At 36.2% G+C, this 16,724-nt stretch overlaps 1 protein-coding gene and 1 long non-coding RNA gene across 10 annotated transcripts in view; one reads left to right on the top strand and one right to left on the bottom strand.

The window, feature by feature from the left end:
* Sdc (Syndecan) overlaps positions 1-15,491 on the bottom strand; it is a 111,731-nt gene extending 96,240 nt beyond the window's left edge. For 3 of the 7 annotated variants that reach the window (XM_070214137.1, XM_070214136.1, XM_044393310.2), the window contains exons 1-2: positions 15,336-15,491; positions 14,420-14,676 (exon numbers count right to left, since the gene is read on the bottom strand). In XM_070214137.1, the coding sequence (XP_070070238.1) occupies positions 14,420-14,512 (93 nt within the window). In that variant the 5' untranslated portion in view covers positions 14,513-14,676; positions 15,336-15,491. Of the gene's footprint in view, positions 1-14,419; positions 14,728-15,335 lie in introns of all 7 variants that reach the window. The other 4 variants (XM_070214139.1, XM_070214138.1, XM_044393309.2 and 1 more) reach the window with 3 other exon arrangements.
* LOC138912361 (uncharacterized) lies at positions 854-3,421 on the top strand. Of its 3 annotated transcripts, XR_011417893.1 has the most exons (5): positions 854-1,193; positions 1,935-2,080; positions 2,203-2,257; positions 3,011-3,039; positions 3,118-3,421. It is a non-coding gene; the product is annotated as an uncharacterized lncRNA (long non-coding RNA). The 3 variants fall into 3 exon arrangements; XR_011417892.1 differs by having other exon boundaries at positions 854-1,456; positions 1,871-2,080; positions 3,011-3,421; XR_011417891.1 differs by having other exon boundaries at positions 3,011-3,421.
* Positions 15,492-16,724: the final 1,233 nt, after the last annotated feature.

Genomic DNA, 16,724 nt, shown 5'->3' on the forward strand with positions numbered 1-16,724 from the left:
TTTTTTCTCCTCATATTTATTTCCCTAATTCATTTACAAACATAATTTTTCAGTTCTAACGGCTGTGCTGTATAGATCGGGCCCCCCTCTTAACGCGGCTCCCATATAAGCTACACACCAATACAATAATATGAAACTGTGTCCTCCGCCGGTGTTGTTTAATTAAAGCAGTCCCAGTTCCCAGAATATAGACGATTAAAAAAAAAAACATGCTTCCCAAATTCAGTTAATCATGCTCAAACACGATTTTTTTTTAATTTGTCTAATTTTTTAGGGCATTCGCCTATAAAAACAGAAAATTCGCCCTTAATTTTAGAAAAATACACCTTAAAATTAGGGCAAATCACCCTAAAAACAGGAAAATATTTCTTATTTCAAGAAAAATCACCCTAAATTAAACCAAATTTGCATCGGGATTTTTTAGAAAATTTTTCTAAATACACGGGCGAATCGCCAGCGGATACGATTTATGGGCGATTTTCTAAATCCACGGGCGAAAAGTCAGTTTTTTAGGGCGATTTAGGGTAAAAATTTCTATGAGTGTATAGACTCTTATAGCGAAACTAGAGTTTAAGAGCATTTGGAATTGCAATATTTATTTATTTATAAATAATAAATTAATAATAAAATCAATTATCAAATAAGCTGCAATTAATAAAACAAAACCGTGTACATTATACATTTAATTTTAAAACGCATTAATGAGCTAAAATGTATTAATTTAACTTGTATTCTTCATCCATACATTATTTTGTTAATCAATACATTCTATGTCAAATCCATTGGTTCTATCAGTCTTACAACCCAGAAATGCAAATTAAAGTGTGACTGTGAAATGAATATGAACAAATCTTGTTCAGTTATTGAAAGGCTTTGCTCCTCGTCCCGCTTTTAACCCTTTAACATTCGGCACCCATATGAATTGCATTCAATTGAAACGATCCCAACGACAATCGATTTATGGCCCATCAAATAATTGACATTGAAATACCAAAATAGAACATTTTACACCATTCCAACGAGCTTTTACTGTACTTCCGGTATGTGTGCCACTGTGTGCATGCCAATCGAGATGGAATAAAAACAAGAAGAAATGTTCGTGCACATAAGGAATTAGCAAGCCAAGTACGTGGCACATGACTCCATTTCCCAATTGGGACTGGCCCACAACATTGTCGCCACTTTTGTTGCCGGTGGGTTATTGCCGTTGGCAAATAAAACTAAGTAGGCAGTACATGATTAAAAATGCACACACACACAGAGTGCTGAAAAAAAATAAAAGAAAAAAGAAGCGAAGAACATGAAACGCGGCCTCTCTGGTCATTAAACCCTTCTCAAAGCCCCACGAGAGACCCAAACGCAAAGCGAAATCGAACCTTTGAGAAGCCAGAGGAATGGAACCCCACACCCCAAGTGGGGCTTATCGAAATTCGCCGTTTACTTAGTCTAGAAAAATGTAATTCATCCCCTGCTGTTCCATATAATGCTTTCCATCGAAAATCCGATTGCCTCGCCCATGCAATTAGAATAATGGCAATCATCCCATTACTTCAAATGGAATGTTTGATAAGCACTCAATAAATTTACTTAGAGTACTCGAATTTCTATCTATTTTGGAAATAGATCAAAATAATTTAACAATTAAGTTAAATATTAAGTTAAATTAAATTATTAAGTTAAATATTTCTAGTTCTCCAAATTAATTATAATGAACTTTAGAGTAAATACTATAACCAATAAGTTAATTAAGTTAAGAAAGTCGTAATCAATTTATGGCCATCGACAGAATTAAAATTCAAGTCCAAGAAAAATATTCAAAGAAAAACTTTTCATTCAATTTAATCGCCTCCTTTGATTTTCCCTCCCCCAGCTGTCAGCAAAGTGAATATAAAGCAAATCCCGATTTCCAATCAGCCTTTCAATTGTTATTTCAGCCACTAAATTCGGATATCTGGGCCACTTGGGCAGCTTGATTGATTGCAGGTACCCCATTTTACATTTCACGTCTCCCATTTTGTCTGGAGCCCCCTGGTTCATTGTTTTCGTAGCTCATTTCGGGAGATTTGGATCACATCGGGATGTAAGTATACAAAATGCAGATTTATTACATGTTTAGCCAGCTCGGTGAAAAAAGAAACAACACGGGAAAAACCTTAAATCCCATTTACTCCCTCAACTAATTACGAATTTAAATTTATTCAGGCACAAAAGCAAAAACAACATGGAATGTTCCTTCCTTTCAAAGTGCATAACAAATGTGAGTTCATCTGTCTCTCTTTCTCTGTATATGTTCCCACTCATTCCCCCAAACACCCACACATACACATACTTTTGGTTTATGTTTGCATACTTTGCGGTTCTGGGACTTCCGTAAACCCGAGATAAAAAAAAGTGAGAGACCGGGCTGATGAAAAATTTGCATACATTACAGAGGACTTGACCAAAGCAGGAATGAAATACTCTTGCAAAACTAAATTATTTTCAATCCAATTTGTTATAACTTATTTGTAACTCAAAAAATAAAGTTTACTACTTCAGTCAAAAAAATTAAAATTTTTCCCAAAACCAATCAGTATCAATAATATGCGACATTAGTAAAAAAAATTGAGTTTTAATATTTTTAATACGCAAAAAGAACTTTGTAAAAAAAGTACACAGGGCTTTAAAATAACACCTTTATTTTTTCAAAATTATAATTATAAAAACAGAAAATTATAAATGCTTTTAAGTAAGGGAACTTCCACGGCAGTCATAAATCAAAGGATAAGGATTATACAAATTAAACTAGCATTTGCAACGTTTTTGCAAGGATTTTGCTAAGTTTAATACTCTCAGTAAGAGTGTTCTTATCCAGAGATAAAAACAAGCCAACAGAGTAATTTATTTGCGGCCAGCAACATGTGTGTGAGGTCTCCCGTTGAGTTAGTTGATTAATTTCGAGAAATCTCAAATCAATTTAAGTTCAAGTGCATCAAACGGCAAACTGCTGATGGTTCTTCCTTTTTTTCAGCCCCAACGGAAGTCAAGTAGCAACAAAAGGTAAAAAAAAAAATCAGTCAACAGTCATTGGCCCATGGGTAATTTGAAATGCAAACATTTTGCTCCTCTCTTGGCCAGCATTGGACAACTTCCTTTTGGTTTGGCCTGCCGCACAGCTGCTGCCAAGTGAGAATTGTTGGCTGCTGAAAAGAAAAAAGGAATATACACACAAAAAAAAGAAGAAAAAAGTAATGAAAATGTAAGCAACACTGCAAATACACGCTATATAGGGATATACACACACCGACTATCAGCAGCGACAACAAAGCGAACGTGGAAAATTGAAAAATGTGAAAAGGCAGCCCCAGCAGCGCGCTCGGCAAAAAAAAACGAAAGGAAAAAGAATGAGGAAAATTGTGTGAGCCAGGGCAAAAGCAAACAACATTTGAAAAATATTACGAGTATTTGCATATGAAACAGCAGGCAGGTTGAGGGGGCAAAATACGCCGCAGGCTTTCCAAAGGGAGCTTTACACATAGAGAAAAAGCTGATTAAATCCATACAAAAAGACATATTTTTTAATATCCTTAAATTGGAATTCAATGTTTTATTTTAATGCTTTTCCAATTCGTTCAATATTATATATGAATTAAATGTTAAGATCTACAACTTGTTAAACCTTTCTTTTATTCTTGATTTTAAGATCTGCACCCAAATGTTTCTCTCTGTGCAGAGACGAGAAAAAGTAGGGAATCGGGATAGGGAGCTAACGCGATCCACGCAACTCATCGTGTGGCAAAGCCAAAGCAAAATACCAAACGCCAGGGACTCCACCACCGACCATTTGCCACCCACTTACTACCAACAACTCCTCTTGTCCAAGCAGCCAACGAAAAAATTCAAAACAAGGCTGCTCCAACAAGAAAAAAAAAGGACAAAATCTTGCTCTCATTTCAGGCGTAAATGAAAATGTAAATTCGCTTTAAGCGGGTGACGCCAGCGGGTCGTCTAGGTACATCGTATAGTAAACAATTTTCTGTTCACTAAAAGTTGATTAACCAAGGCCAAAGTCAAATATAAATAAAATTCTAAAAAATATCTCTTTTTTGTATTCCCATATTTCTTAGAATAATACATAAAATATATAAATATAATATTCAAAACAAAAATAACTTAACTCTCACTAAAGGCAGGCAATGATTGTATTCCAAGAAAAATGCACAACAGTAAGACAGCTTGTGACATTGTTTATTTATGAGCGACATTAAAAATGATTTTAACAACATATTTTTTAAATTATTCTTTAAGTGTATACTTAAATAGCAGAAAATTAAAATTTAATAGCTTAAACATTAAAAATAACTAAATATTTGTATTATTCATTTTATCAGCTTTCGTTTAAAGTCCACGACAAATTCTGAAAAAATCTTGCAATACAGCATCTTTGCAAACTCAACATTTCCGAGTTCCAAGTAACGTTTGCTGTTAATCAGCAATCGATTTGCTGAGCTTTCAGCGTATTAGTCATATAAATAACTTCATGCTCAGCTTACTGATCTATCGCGGAGCAATAAAAGATTTCCAATGTGCGATCGGTTCTCGTGAGTCAGCAGCAATCGGAGAGACGAGACCCAAACGCCAACACTTGCAATATATACGTGACACAATCGATGGAAATCGAGGAGAAGAAGAACCCAAACGGAAGTACAGAGAAAGCGGCCAACAAATGCGATTATAGTTAAATTAAAATATGACAAATAAGCATAATTTAATGGCTTCGTACACTGATGACATTTTCGTTGGCCACATTCTGTGATAACAATTAAAGCGTCAATGTCGAGGGCAAAAGCAACCAAAACCAAAATGGCCAACAAACAGTAGTGGCCAAAAGTCAAAGTCATGAATTATGCATGCAGTTTTTCAACGGATTTGCTAAAATTTTAATGCGTACCATCAACCAAACAAAAACCGTGACATAATAGAAAATATTTAGAAAATTTGCGCTACGTTTATGGGTCTGGGCAAACAGTAAAGTGCACATACTCATACCTGTGTATCTAATTTATGCATAATTATTAAAAAATTTAGCGTCGGCAATAACAAATATTTACAATTGAAAAGAACGAAACTAGCTTGGCAAATGAATAATTTACTTTGTAGTTTGTTGTTATTATTCAAGTTGTTTTTACTCACATTCTAATTAATTTGTTAAAGAAACAAGAATGTTTATTAATTAATATGCTTTCAATTAAAATCAGAATATTTTTTCACTTTGATTGGAAGCTTTAATTAGCTTACAATACAGTTTTCACAGCCAAATTAGATTAGACTTTTATTTGAATATTCATAAATTAGTATAATCTCCATCAAAATATTTTTTATTATTCACTTGCTCTTGTTCAATGACCCGGAATGCGAAACATTTGCCGGCTATCATGTGCTATAGTGCTACTCTTCCCAGCATCTGAGCACTTGAAACTTGAGTCGTGTCAATAAACTGTAAAAGCCAAAAATCAAAGAGCAGGCAGACTGAGCAACACAACAGCTGTCAAAAGTGAAAAGGAGAACTTTGGGGGGTGTGGGGCTTTCACAAACTTTTCGGGGAAACTGCAATCTGTTGCCGCAACTTCAACTGCAACTTCCTCGCTTTTTCGGGGTGTAATGAGTTTTAGGTTTCTCCCAGCACTTGATGTGTAAGCTGGTTGCTCCTGCCATCAGTCGAAACAATGGCAACACTTTAGGGGACTGTATTTGCCAGGAATACACCGAAAATTGAAAGGAAGTCCAGTGTACGAGGGTCCAAAATGAAGGCTAGCACACTCCAAAAAGAGCCATAGGGCAGGCATCGGATCAACAGATGCAGAACAAAGCAAAACCATCAAGCTGAACTCTATTTTACCCTTCAACAGGGTATCACACCCTTTAATACAGGGATTAAATACTTATTCTTATTTTATCTGCTAAGTGTGCAAATTTCAAAATAATTTCTAAAAATTACAAATATAAAATCATCAACCTACAAATTCAAGAAAAAATATTGTTTCTATTTTTAGTATACATATATAATATTAGTACATCGTTTTTTTATTTAATAAGTTTAAAATAAGTAAATACTAAAGGGAAATCCCAATGATTGAAATAAATCCCGGATTATTGAGAAATAATTATATTTCTTTGATTTAAAAACGGGATCAAGTTCAGATTTGTAGATTCTGTCGTACAAATAGCAATGAGCTCATTAAAATAAAATAAACAATATATTTCGCTTGCTCGTAATTCGGCTTTTTAAATTTTAAGCGCTAATCTCTAGGCGAATATAACTTGACCTCTGACTTGGGATTATCGTAGATATTTTCATTGGAACGCGCTTGTTTCTTTGTTCAACTGATTATTTACGACTCTTAATTAATAGTATTTTCCTTATCAAATCGGAAACTCGCAGACAAACAGATTTAATGCGAAATGAGATGACGCCCACTTTATTCAAGGTATGATTATAAAACTTTTATATCTATATAGTTGATGGGCGCGAGAAAATAGTTTCAAATATATACTGAAAATGATTGGAATATTCCAAAAAATTTTCATATAATGAGCCAATAATAAACCATTTTACTGCAGAAGCTGAAGCTTAAATTGTATAATTGCGTATGAAATTCGCTTGGAAAAATATGAATAAATTTACGTGAAATATTTCCCTGACCAGGCGTATAAACAAATCTGCATTTGTATTTGTTTCGGCCGCTTTTCCACCTTCCCCCTCCCCCCTTTTCACCGCTCGTTTACGGTGCTGCGGTGTGTGTGCAAGAATTTGCGTCGGTTTTTGTGGCCATTGCGTGGGCGTTTCAAAACACACAATAGCGCTGTAAAATTGTTCCACAAACATCCGAACTGAAAAGAAAAACTATTGAAAACTCTGATACCCTGTATATCTAAAAATCAAAACGAGCAGAAACTCAATCTTAAATTTAATTCTCACATCTATATATTTAACTTGAAAAGTAAATAATATTTAATAATATATTAAATAATATACAAGAAAGTGAAAATGAAGTCAAAAGATTATAAGATAGTACAAAACGTGTTATACCATAAATTCCAGAGTATTTCAATGGAAAAGGGTGAAAAATCCGTCAAAGGTGAGAGTTTCTTCATGAAAGGGAACTGGAAACGAACATTCGGCAGGAATGTGAACAAGTCTATTGAAAACTCATCGACAACATCAAACAAACAACAATAAAAGCGGAAAAGCCCAACGAAAAACGCATAATTATGAAAGTATGCGAAGCGCGTGGGCGAACGGGGTGATAAAGAAAGAGAGATGAGGGGAGGGTGATACAGAAGCGGATGAGAAGAGGTGGAAGTTGTGAAGGTAAAGGGGGCGGTGGGGGGCGGCTACTAACTTGGCTCCGTTGTCATTTGACTCTTTCGCGGGGGCGGTTGGTTGGTTAACTCTTTTTCAAGCACTTTTCTGGCCGGCTTTTCCGTGTTAATGATATGCAAACAAACAAACAAACACACACACAGAAAAACGCAAAGGCAAAAAGGAAACTCAAAAACGCACGGCGAAAAGTCAAAAGCTGCAATAACAACAGCAAAAAACTAGACAGGAAATACGCGCAATATACAAAAACAGAGTGGCGCAAAAATGGGGGGCAAAAAAAAAGGAGAATCCGAGAGGAAGCTAAAGAAATCAACAGAATATTTTGCGCGCGATTTGCGTCAATGAAAAATGAAAAGGCGAAATAAAAACAGGGGGGGCAAAGTGGGGATAAAGTACGGGAGTAGGCGCAATCGGGATTGGCACGTCTCCCATGTTATTTTTCGCAATTAAAATCTGAAAACAAAAATTCCGTGGGGGTGGGGCCCCAAATAAACAAAATCGGGGTAAACAAATCAACTGCGAATTATCAAAACGAAAAGTGCGCCACATGACCCCATCAGAAAATAAAAATCTATCTTTAGTAATCGCTTCTGAAAATACCCTTGCCAAAAAATACACACATAAGATTTTTAAAATTTTTCTTTTAGTTCTTTAATTACTTATTTGAATATGACTACTCAATATATAAATATTTTTAACTTTCGAAGAACTCATTTTCACCAGAAAAAAAAAACATTTTTAAAAGTTTGAAAAGAAATAATTTTTTAGGATTCAGGGTTCTTGAAATGTTTTTACAATTGTACCCAAAACCGCAATACCCTGTAGTAAACAGTAAAACCCAAAAAGAGGACAAAAGAGGAAGAGCAACTGAATCAGCAACAGTGGGACACACGAAGAGGCCAATAAAAATGAAAACAAAATTGTAAAATCCAATAAAACACACACGCAAATTACAGCGGAAGAGGTGTGCATGTGTGCGGGAAAGGAGGTGGGAAGAGGTGGGTGGGCGGGAGAGTAGGAGACGAAGAGGAAGAGTTGGGCAAAGAGTGGGAGTAGATGGAGCTGGCAAGAAGAAGAATCCACCGCACACACATCCAAGTTGTCCGTCAGTAAACCGCAAAACGAAACAAGACCAAGTCGAACATATGAAACAACAACAATGAAAAGCGGCAACAACGCATGTTTATTGACATTGCCTTACACTACCCATCTCTTTCTGTCTCTCAATCGGGCTCTCTCTCTCTTTCTCGCTCCCTCGAACAGGGGGCGGTTGTTGTTGTTTGTCTGTCTTTGGGTCGCGACGCTGCCGGCGTATGTATGCCTGTATGTATTTATTAATGAGACAGTGTTTGTGTGTGTTTGCGATGTTTACCTCAGCAGACATACAACACACCAACATACAACTGGCAAACATAAATACATACCTACAAACGCCGCCTCAGCAGAAACTGAAATCCCAACATCATACGGGCCAAGAAGCGGCCCAAAGAGACGGAAACTCAGACAGCGACTGAAGACCCAGCCCAAAAGACTCGAGACGAGGTCGCAAGAGTCCCCACCCGAAAACACTAGTCTACAGGGGGTCCGTTTCGGGGTAGGAGTACCAATGAATAGTACTCGCAATTAAGGATCCATCAGTCATCCTCGGAAAACCTGTCTAGAACTTATTTTCTTGCCTGGAACGGAATAGTTATCTAGTCAATTACATAAGGGGATGTACACTCGCTGTTAAATAGGTATACAAAACCAAAGACATTAGATTATATTGGTCTTTGACGACCATATTTAACCTTTATTCATATAATCCGATAAAAAAAAACTCGTTTCAGGCATAAATCGTAAGTTCGATTATATGTTTGATCAAGTTTACGATTTGACGTAGGCCTGCAACTTAGCATTCCAAATCCTTTTTATGACAAGGATTAGGAATTTCTTTATTGTATCGTAAAATTATATGTCCAATCCAATTTAGGCAAGTGTATAGAAATTTAAGTAATTTCGGTAAAGGAAAATACTAAACCTAAAAGCGGTCTTATTTGCTATGTCTCTTACAATACGGTGTCTAACAGGTGTGCATATGAATACTTTTTAAAACTTCTCAATAACCGTTGCAAAAATGATTCTTCTCCCGCAAGTTTCAACTGATAAAATGTCTACAATAAGTTGTTTAACAACATTTTTGGGTTAACGAATTCCGCTGTCAATTACTCATAGTACCCCGATAAGATAAGACCCGTTACAACCGAAAAATCCCCTTTTCTGTTGCACAGTGTAGTTCAACTTCTCTGCTGGAGTTTCGAACTCCGGACGTTTTTGTATTCTGCCTCTTCTTCAAAGTTGTCTGCTGCCCACACACACATACGTTTACAAACACATTTTTTTATGCTGGCCTCTGCTTCTTCCCTTCTTTTGCTTCATTTACAATTTACAACACTCTCTTTCTATTTCCCTCTCATTTGCTGGTTCTCTTTGATTTCGCTCTTTCGCCCAATTATGTAGCAAATGTTTGTGCTTGTGATTTATTTGCGGTTAACCTACGGTTATTATTTTAATTGAACTGTATTTTTTGTCACGTGGAAATGAAAAAATTCAGAAACTTATGCAATCGTTTATGTTACAGCTAAATTACATCTGTTCAGCGTGATTTGTTTTGCCCCGCTCTTTCGTTTTTTTTGCACCTCTCTTTTTTGCCTCCCTTTCTCTCTCTCTCTCTCTCTCTCTCTTGATCTTGTTTGCACTGGCTTAATTAGCAAATGACGCAGATTACTTGTGGGGATTTTCAATTGATCTTAGATTACCGCAATTAATCTTTCGCAAATGCATCCCTGCGTTTGTGTGCGTGTGCTCGTGTGACATTTTAAAAATAAAATATTGAAAATGGCAAACGTTTCTTTGATAACATTTTGACATTGTCGTCAAGTCGTCACTTAGTAATTACACTGGAAAATAACTAGAATATTTTCGCTTAACAATAGCTTTTTTTAATAAAGGTCTATTTTGTTTTTAGATATTTGGATAACAAATAAAATATTTTTAAAAAATGTAACATCTTAAAATATTTATTAATATTTAGAAATCCAATTTACATTATAAATATATATTTTCTAAGTGTATGCAAAACATACAATAAAGGGGCGACGAGACAAAAGACAAAAACTTGGAGGAGAGGGAGAGAAAGAGACAGAGAGACCAATTGCAAGTGCACAACAACAACAACATAAGACATGAATGCTGGTGCAAAGGCAAATGAAAAGAGACACACGTGAATAATAATTGAAAAAAATGTAAACCGCATATGGCGGAAATGGGGAGAAGAGAGAGGGGTGGATAATGAACATATGGGCAAGGTAATGAACAAAGATTGAATGAAATGAATGAGCGGAGGAGATGAAACCTGAAATGTGTATGGAAAATTAATAGAAACTTGAATAAAATGCATTGTATTGCATTCTGTCAATGGGATGTGATTTTTAATTATTATCATGGGTGGTTAAAGAAAAGGCACTTTAAAGAATTTTATCAAGTTACATTCAATGTTTTTCAGTTTTTAATAACATTTTTGAAACCTTTTGGTTCAAAACTCACGATTAAATCTGCATCTCAAGTATACACGATTCAAGTATCAAACCAACCATTTTATTGAAATATTTCTTTGCCATCGCAGTAGACAAAAATCTGAATTTGATTACCCAGTTCAAGGAAGTGTCGGTCGGTTGTTTAGGTAGCTACATATATCCAAAGAATCGATCGAATGGAAAACCCAATATCGGCAGAGCCTTATCGCTGTCTGTCGCCGTCTGGCAATGAATCGATATTCCAAGAAACCCAGGAAAATAAACAGAAACAGCAGGCAGGCCATACGCAGGGATATGGAAATGGGAGGGAGTAATGTCGAAGGAGGCGTGGCATATAGGGTTTCGACACCTCAGAGGTGATAGAGGATGCGGCCAAGTGTTATTCCTTACTTACTTCCTCACTTAATCATTTTGATACTTTAAGAAGAAGGAGGAGATTTTCTAAAATTTATTATACTATTCTTGATATATTTTGGTATTGTAATATAAAGGCACTAATACATCCTATTAAACATCAGTAAACAGTACTCGCGAATTCTTCGGACTTAAATGAAACAATCTGCTTTCAGTTAGGATATGTTTAACTTGAATTAAAAGAGACATTTTATTAATTTTTTTTTATTTATTTAAGAGTTCTTTCTAACGATAGAAGTGTACAAATTAGTTTAATGCGCTAGTCATTTTTCTTAAAAACGAAAATATTTTTCCCAGTGCACTTGAAAAGGCATTAATGCTAATGAAGAGCAAAATTTGTAAATGAGACAGGGCGGAAAGGAAAATGGATAGTGTGGCACTTGCAGCAGTCACAAACATTAAACTTGCACCCTCTCTTTCGGTCAATCTATAGCCATCTCTCTCCGTGCTACTCATCAATTTTCTGGGCACGTTCTCAAAATGTTTTTGGCGACAGGAGAAGGAGCTACGAAGGAACCGAAGGGGGGAAAACCACGAATGCCAATTTTGGCAAAAACAAGTGACAAACACCAAAAACAGGACACAAGATGGACGGAATGGCAAAAACAAGATTACTGGCTGCTTCAGGGGGCTGGGAAGGGGAGGGGGGTTGTAAAGGGGTAAAAGGCCATCGCACTATTTATGTGTGAGTGTGTGTAGAAATTTTTCGGGCCAATAAGTCACACACCAATAAAAGCAAACAAACCAACCAACAGGAAAACGAACAAACAAACAAACAGTGAAAGAGGCAAAGAGGCAAACACAGCCATCGAAATTGGCAACAGCCGGATGCTTTTGTTGGCTACCATCGATGGCAAAGATCATCGTGACCAGAAGCAGAAGTTGTATCAAAAACTGGCCCAGAACCCAGGCCCAAAACCAGACGCGCTTTTAGTGATGAGCTCTTGAAAATGCAATTGTAACTCTTTGAGGAAATATAAGGAAAAAGATAATCGAAACGTGTAACTTAATCTGAGGTTAGTTTGGACTTTAACAAAGTACTACGATAGAAAACAGGTCAATTTAATCCTTTCTTAATTTTTTCGTTTTTAAAACATAGAATTCAAAATACAAATGTAATTATTGTTTAACTTTAGCCTAATATAACTTCAGGTTAACCTTTAACCTTCGGTTAGAAAAAATTAAAAAAAAACAAAACATTGAAAAATATTTTCTTATTATCTAGATGCTAAGTGACAATTTTAAGACTAACAAAAATTAATCAAAATTATGTTGATCATATTTTGTTACTATCAAAGTATAAACAATTCTTGATTTATAATTCCCTCCACGGGTAGCTGGCTACTTCATCATGGAATTGTATTATCAACCAATAAACCATAATTTGATTAATTACTCTAGATAACAGCAAAAGCTGATAAATAATCCCCTTGGCAGCTTGCAAACAATTTGTATTATGTGTAAAGCCTCAAGTGCGGTAAAACTTGGTCAATTTATATTGCTATGATTTCAAATGGGAAAAATATGTTTATAAAATACATATATTTTACATTCGATTCAAGAGAATGTTCAAATCGTTTAATTCCATTTGCTCACAGTTTTAATCAGTGTTTCTGTGATCTAATCTCTTTTAAAATGTAATTTCAATTCAATTGCTCAATTAATTTAAAGTGTTTTTAAAAGCGATTAACTTCCAAGAGATGAGTTTTCAGTCTATAAATTTAAATTAAAATGCTCAATTAATTCGAAAAGTGTTTTCAAAAGTAGAAACTATTTTTCCAAGCACTAAACGATTTCATTCGGAAGGTGATTAAAGAAAGCATGAGAAAAGAAAGGAATTCGTCGGAAATTGAATCATCGCTATATCAGCGAGCCGCATTCTCCATAAAAACGTACTATATCTGTTTCTCTGGCGGCAAACAACACATCTCTCATCGCTAATGGGTAACTGACTGACTGACAGCATCGATGCGAGTTGGACCCGATGACCAATTTCAGATTTGCAGCCTTATTTGACCAGACCGCAACAGCCTAGCCTGGCAGGCCCGTCTATATATCTATTTCGGATTTAAGAGTGCCGATGTGTGTGCGTTTAGTTTGCTGCCATATTTATGCGTTCGCAATGCAGACGTTTTTAATGTCTTTTCTGCAACAGAACAGAAGCAGAAGGAGTTGTGGAAGACTGGAGCCAGCTTACATTCATCGAGACATGAAGGCTTTTCCTCTTCATTATCTGCAGCCACAAATTGCATCCAGTGCAATGCCTTGGAGATTTCATGGCTTGTCTGCCTATATGTATGTGTATCCTCGTCTCTCTTGGTTGCCGAATTTTGCATAATAAGTGCAACAGCAACACGGACAACCACAAAACCGCAAAAACAACTTAAGTGTACGAGAAATCGAACCGAGGAAAAGCCCTCAAGGTGGGAAAATTGGGTGAAGGCAGCTCGGAATCAAGTTCCCCGATTGAATCTGCCTCGATTTAATTGGGAAGTTACTAGCAGAAGTGACTGACAATTATGCTTCTGAAAAGGGTCAATTGACGCAATTGAAGTTACAATTTCTAAACGAGTTTGTTCACCTACAAAGGAACTAGTAATGACTACTAATGACTATATTAGTGAGAAAATTAAACAAACTGGGTGAGGTATTCATATGAATATAACTGAATAGTAATACACTGTACTATAGAGTAATTAAAATCTCATTATTATTCAACTTTGATGAGTGAAATCAAATTTGATCTTGGCTTTTTGATAAGTAAAACGCCAAATAAATAAAAAATAAGGACTAATGGTATTATCATTTTCGGTCATTTAGCTAATAGCTTAGTACTTTGATTATACAATAAAAAGAAAAGGTGTTCCTTATAATAGAAACCCAGAGTTTTTAAAAAATAAACTACATTTTTATATTATTACTTAATATTACTATTCAAATCAGTTTTTTATGGGTTATCGTTATACTATTGTTATGAAAAGCGGTCTTCTAGTCTAAAAAACCCCAAAATCATAAACTTTCCCAATTCTTTTTACGATATTTATCTTTACCGTTACATAGATCTTACCTGATCTTGAGCGTGGGTGGCTGCTACCAGAATTCCAAGGAGAATTGCGACGAGCAAGAGCGGCTCTACGGAAATCTTCTGCTTTGGCTTCATTTTCCCGTTGATTTCTTGTGGTATTGCTGTTGTTTTGATTTCAGCTAATCGCTTCCAGGTTTGTTTATTGACTTAACGATTAGAACTGGCGGCCGCACACATATATATATATATTTATCTATATATATTCGAACTTTTCAAACTGGTTTGACACTAGAAAAATGCTGTTTAAATGCACACATGGAATTATTACGATTATTTATATTCCAGACACTCTGTATTCCCGATGCGTTATCAATGAAATTGAAATTGCAAAACAAAAGAGATAGAGAGACAGAGTATTAATTAAGCATTACACACTGTAAAATTAACAACAATTTATCGTATGCGCGAGCGGCTAAAATCAAAGAAGGGAAATAGAAGAGCGGGGGTAATAAACAAAACGTTTACGCAGAGCAGAGAGAATTGAACGGAAAAAAAGAGACAAGAGCGCAACTACCGTGTGTGAGTGTGTGTGGGTGTCTTATTATTTTTGTCCAAATTGATTATTTATAAAATTATAGCAAACTAAAATAAAACACAGTTTATTTTGGCCATTACAAGCACATTTGTTCTTCGGGTTTTCGGTAATTTCCCCCAAAATCCAGTGATTTTTCAACGAAAAAAACACAACCGCCCACCACTACAACCACGCACACACACACTATTCCTATTCGCTCTCTGTCTCCTCAGGCGCCCTCTCTTTCCCACTCACACCGCTATGGCGGCTTCTTTATGTGTCTCTTTTCTCTGCTGCTTCGCCTGCTTCTTCTTTTTCGTATCTTTCTGCCCGTTGTTTTGCTGCGTTTATTTTCGTTGCATTTATTGCTGCTACTCTGCGCACCTTTGCCGCCTTCGTATTTACAAATCTGCACTCGCACTATTTTCGGGGGTGTACAAATTTCTTTACACTCGAGTGGCGACCAAACACGAAATCGCGCTAAAATCCGGACGTACCGTGCCTTCTTCGTTCCGTGAAAATTTTTCGAATGACGGCAAGTGTAACCGTTTGCGGGGGTGGAAAAAAGCCAGAAATCTGTGTTTTCGATGGTTTCGCTTTTTATCGATGTTTTAGTCGAGTCTGGCACATCACTAACAGCCGCTCTCCCTCTCTCTCTCTCTCTGAGTAAATGACGGAGAGCCGTTACGTACAACTGACACTTACGTATAACTGACGATGTTTTCGTTTTGATCGATGTTTTAGTCGGGCTGGCACATCACTAAAATGTTAACATTTAACAGCTCTGCTGTTTGTGTTTACTAACACGCCATCTATAACTGTGCTGTAAGTAAAATTATGGAACACTCTGTTATTGAAATCTTGAATAAAATATGCCATAACTTCTGAACTTTAAAATAATTGTGGTTTCAAAGTTTAGTGCTAGTATTTAGTATTTTTAATGCTCTATAAAGTATATCGACTTATTTGGACAGCTCTTCTGGATCTTTGGATTCATTCTTGACTATTTGAATTTGCGGCGTTTCTTCCGATTCCGGTTCAGATTTGCTGTCTGATGATGCATTTTTCTGAGGCCTAATGAAGAGGTAGAGCACATAGGCAAACAACACTGTGATGCCAGAATCCTAGTGATCCTAGTGATTCGTGCGTTTATCTCCTGGATGCCAACATGCCAAATGTAGACGGAGTACGATAGCCTCGAAAGAGGTTGCCACAGTTGAGATGATAGGCGAGATGATAGGCATGCAGGCGAAGATCACCCAGCAACAGAGCAGGAGAAGACTATTCGGCATCATCATGGCCAGACAAAAGATCCATACAACCACACGGCTACCCAGCTTAAAACGTACTACCTGCCCTGGTTCAAATACAGGAAATAACCGAAAATGAAGCCAAGGAGTTGGCTCTGGCCGAAAAGACCTTGGTCTGAAAAATAGGATTTATAAAAGAATTTTGAACTCCTTGATTAACTTACCTTGGTCCTGGGAAAAAAATTAGTCATACAGTGTGAAGACAGATTCATTAGAAAACGCATTTAAATATGCGATAAGTCGAGGATTCATGGATTACTGATTTTAGATTGAGTTGTTTACTTACAAAACCAAAGTAAAGCAAAGTACAAAGAACACTGCAAAGTAGGAGATTATAATACAATTAATCTTTTTGGCGGCATTAGTTTAACTTGAAATTTTAAATAAATAAAACAGTTTTTTAACAGCGCCATAAAAGTGTTCCAACAGAAATGTTAAGTATGAATGTTTTACCAACAGCGGA

Source organism: Drosophila takahashii, chromosome 2R, assembly GCF_030179915.1.
Source record: "Drosophila takahashii strain IR98-3 E-12201 chromosome 2R, DtakHiC1v2, whole genome shotgun sequence".
In the NCBI taxonomy this organism is placed as follows: Eukaryota; Metazoa; Arthropoda; class Insecta; order Diptera; family Drosophilidae; genus Drosophila; species Drosophila takahashii.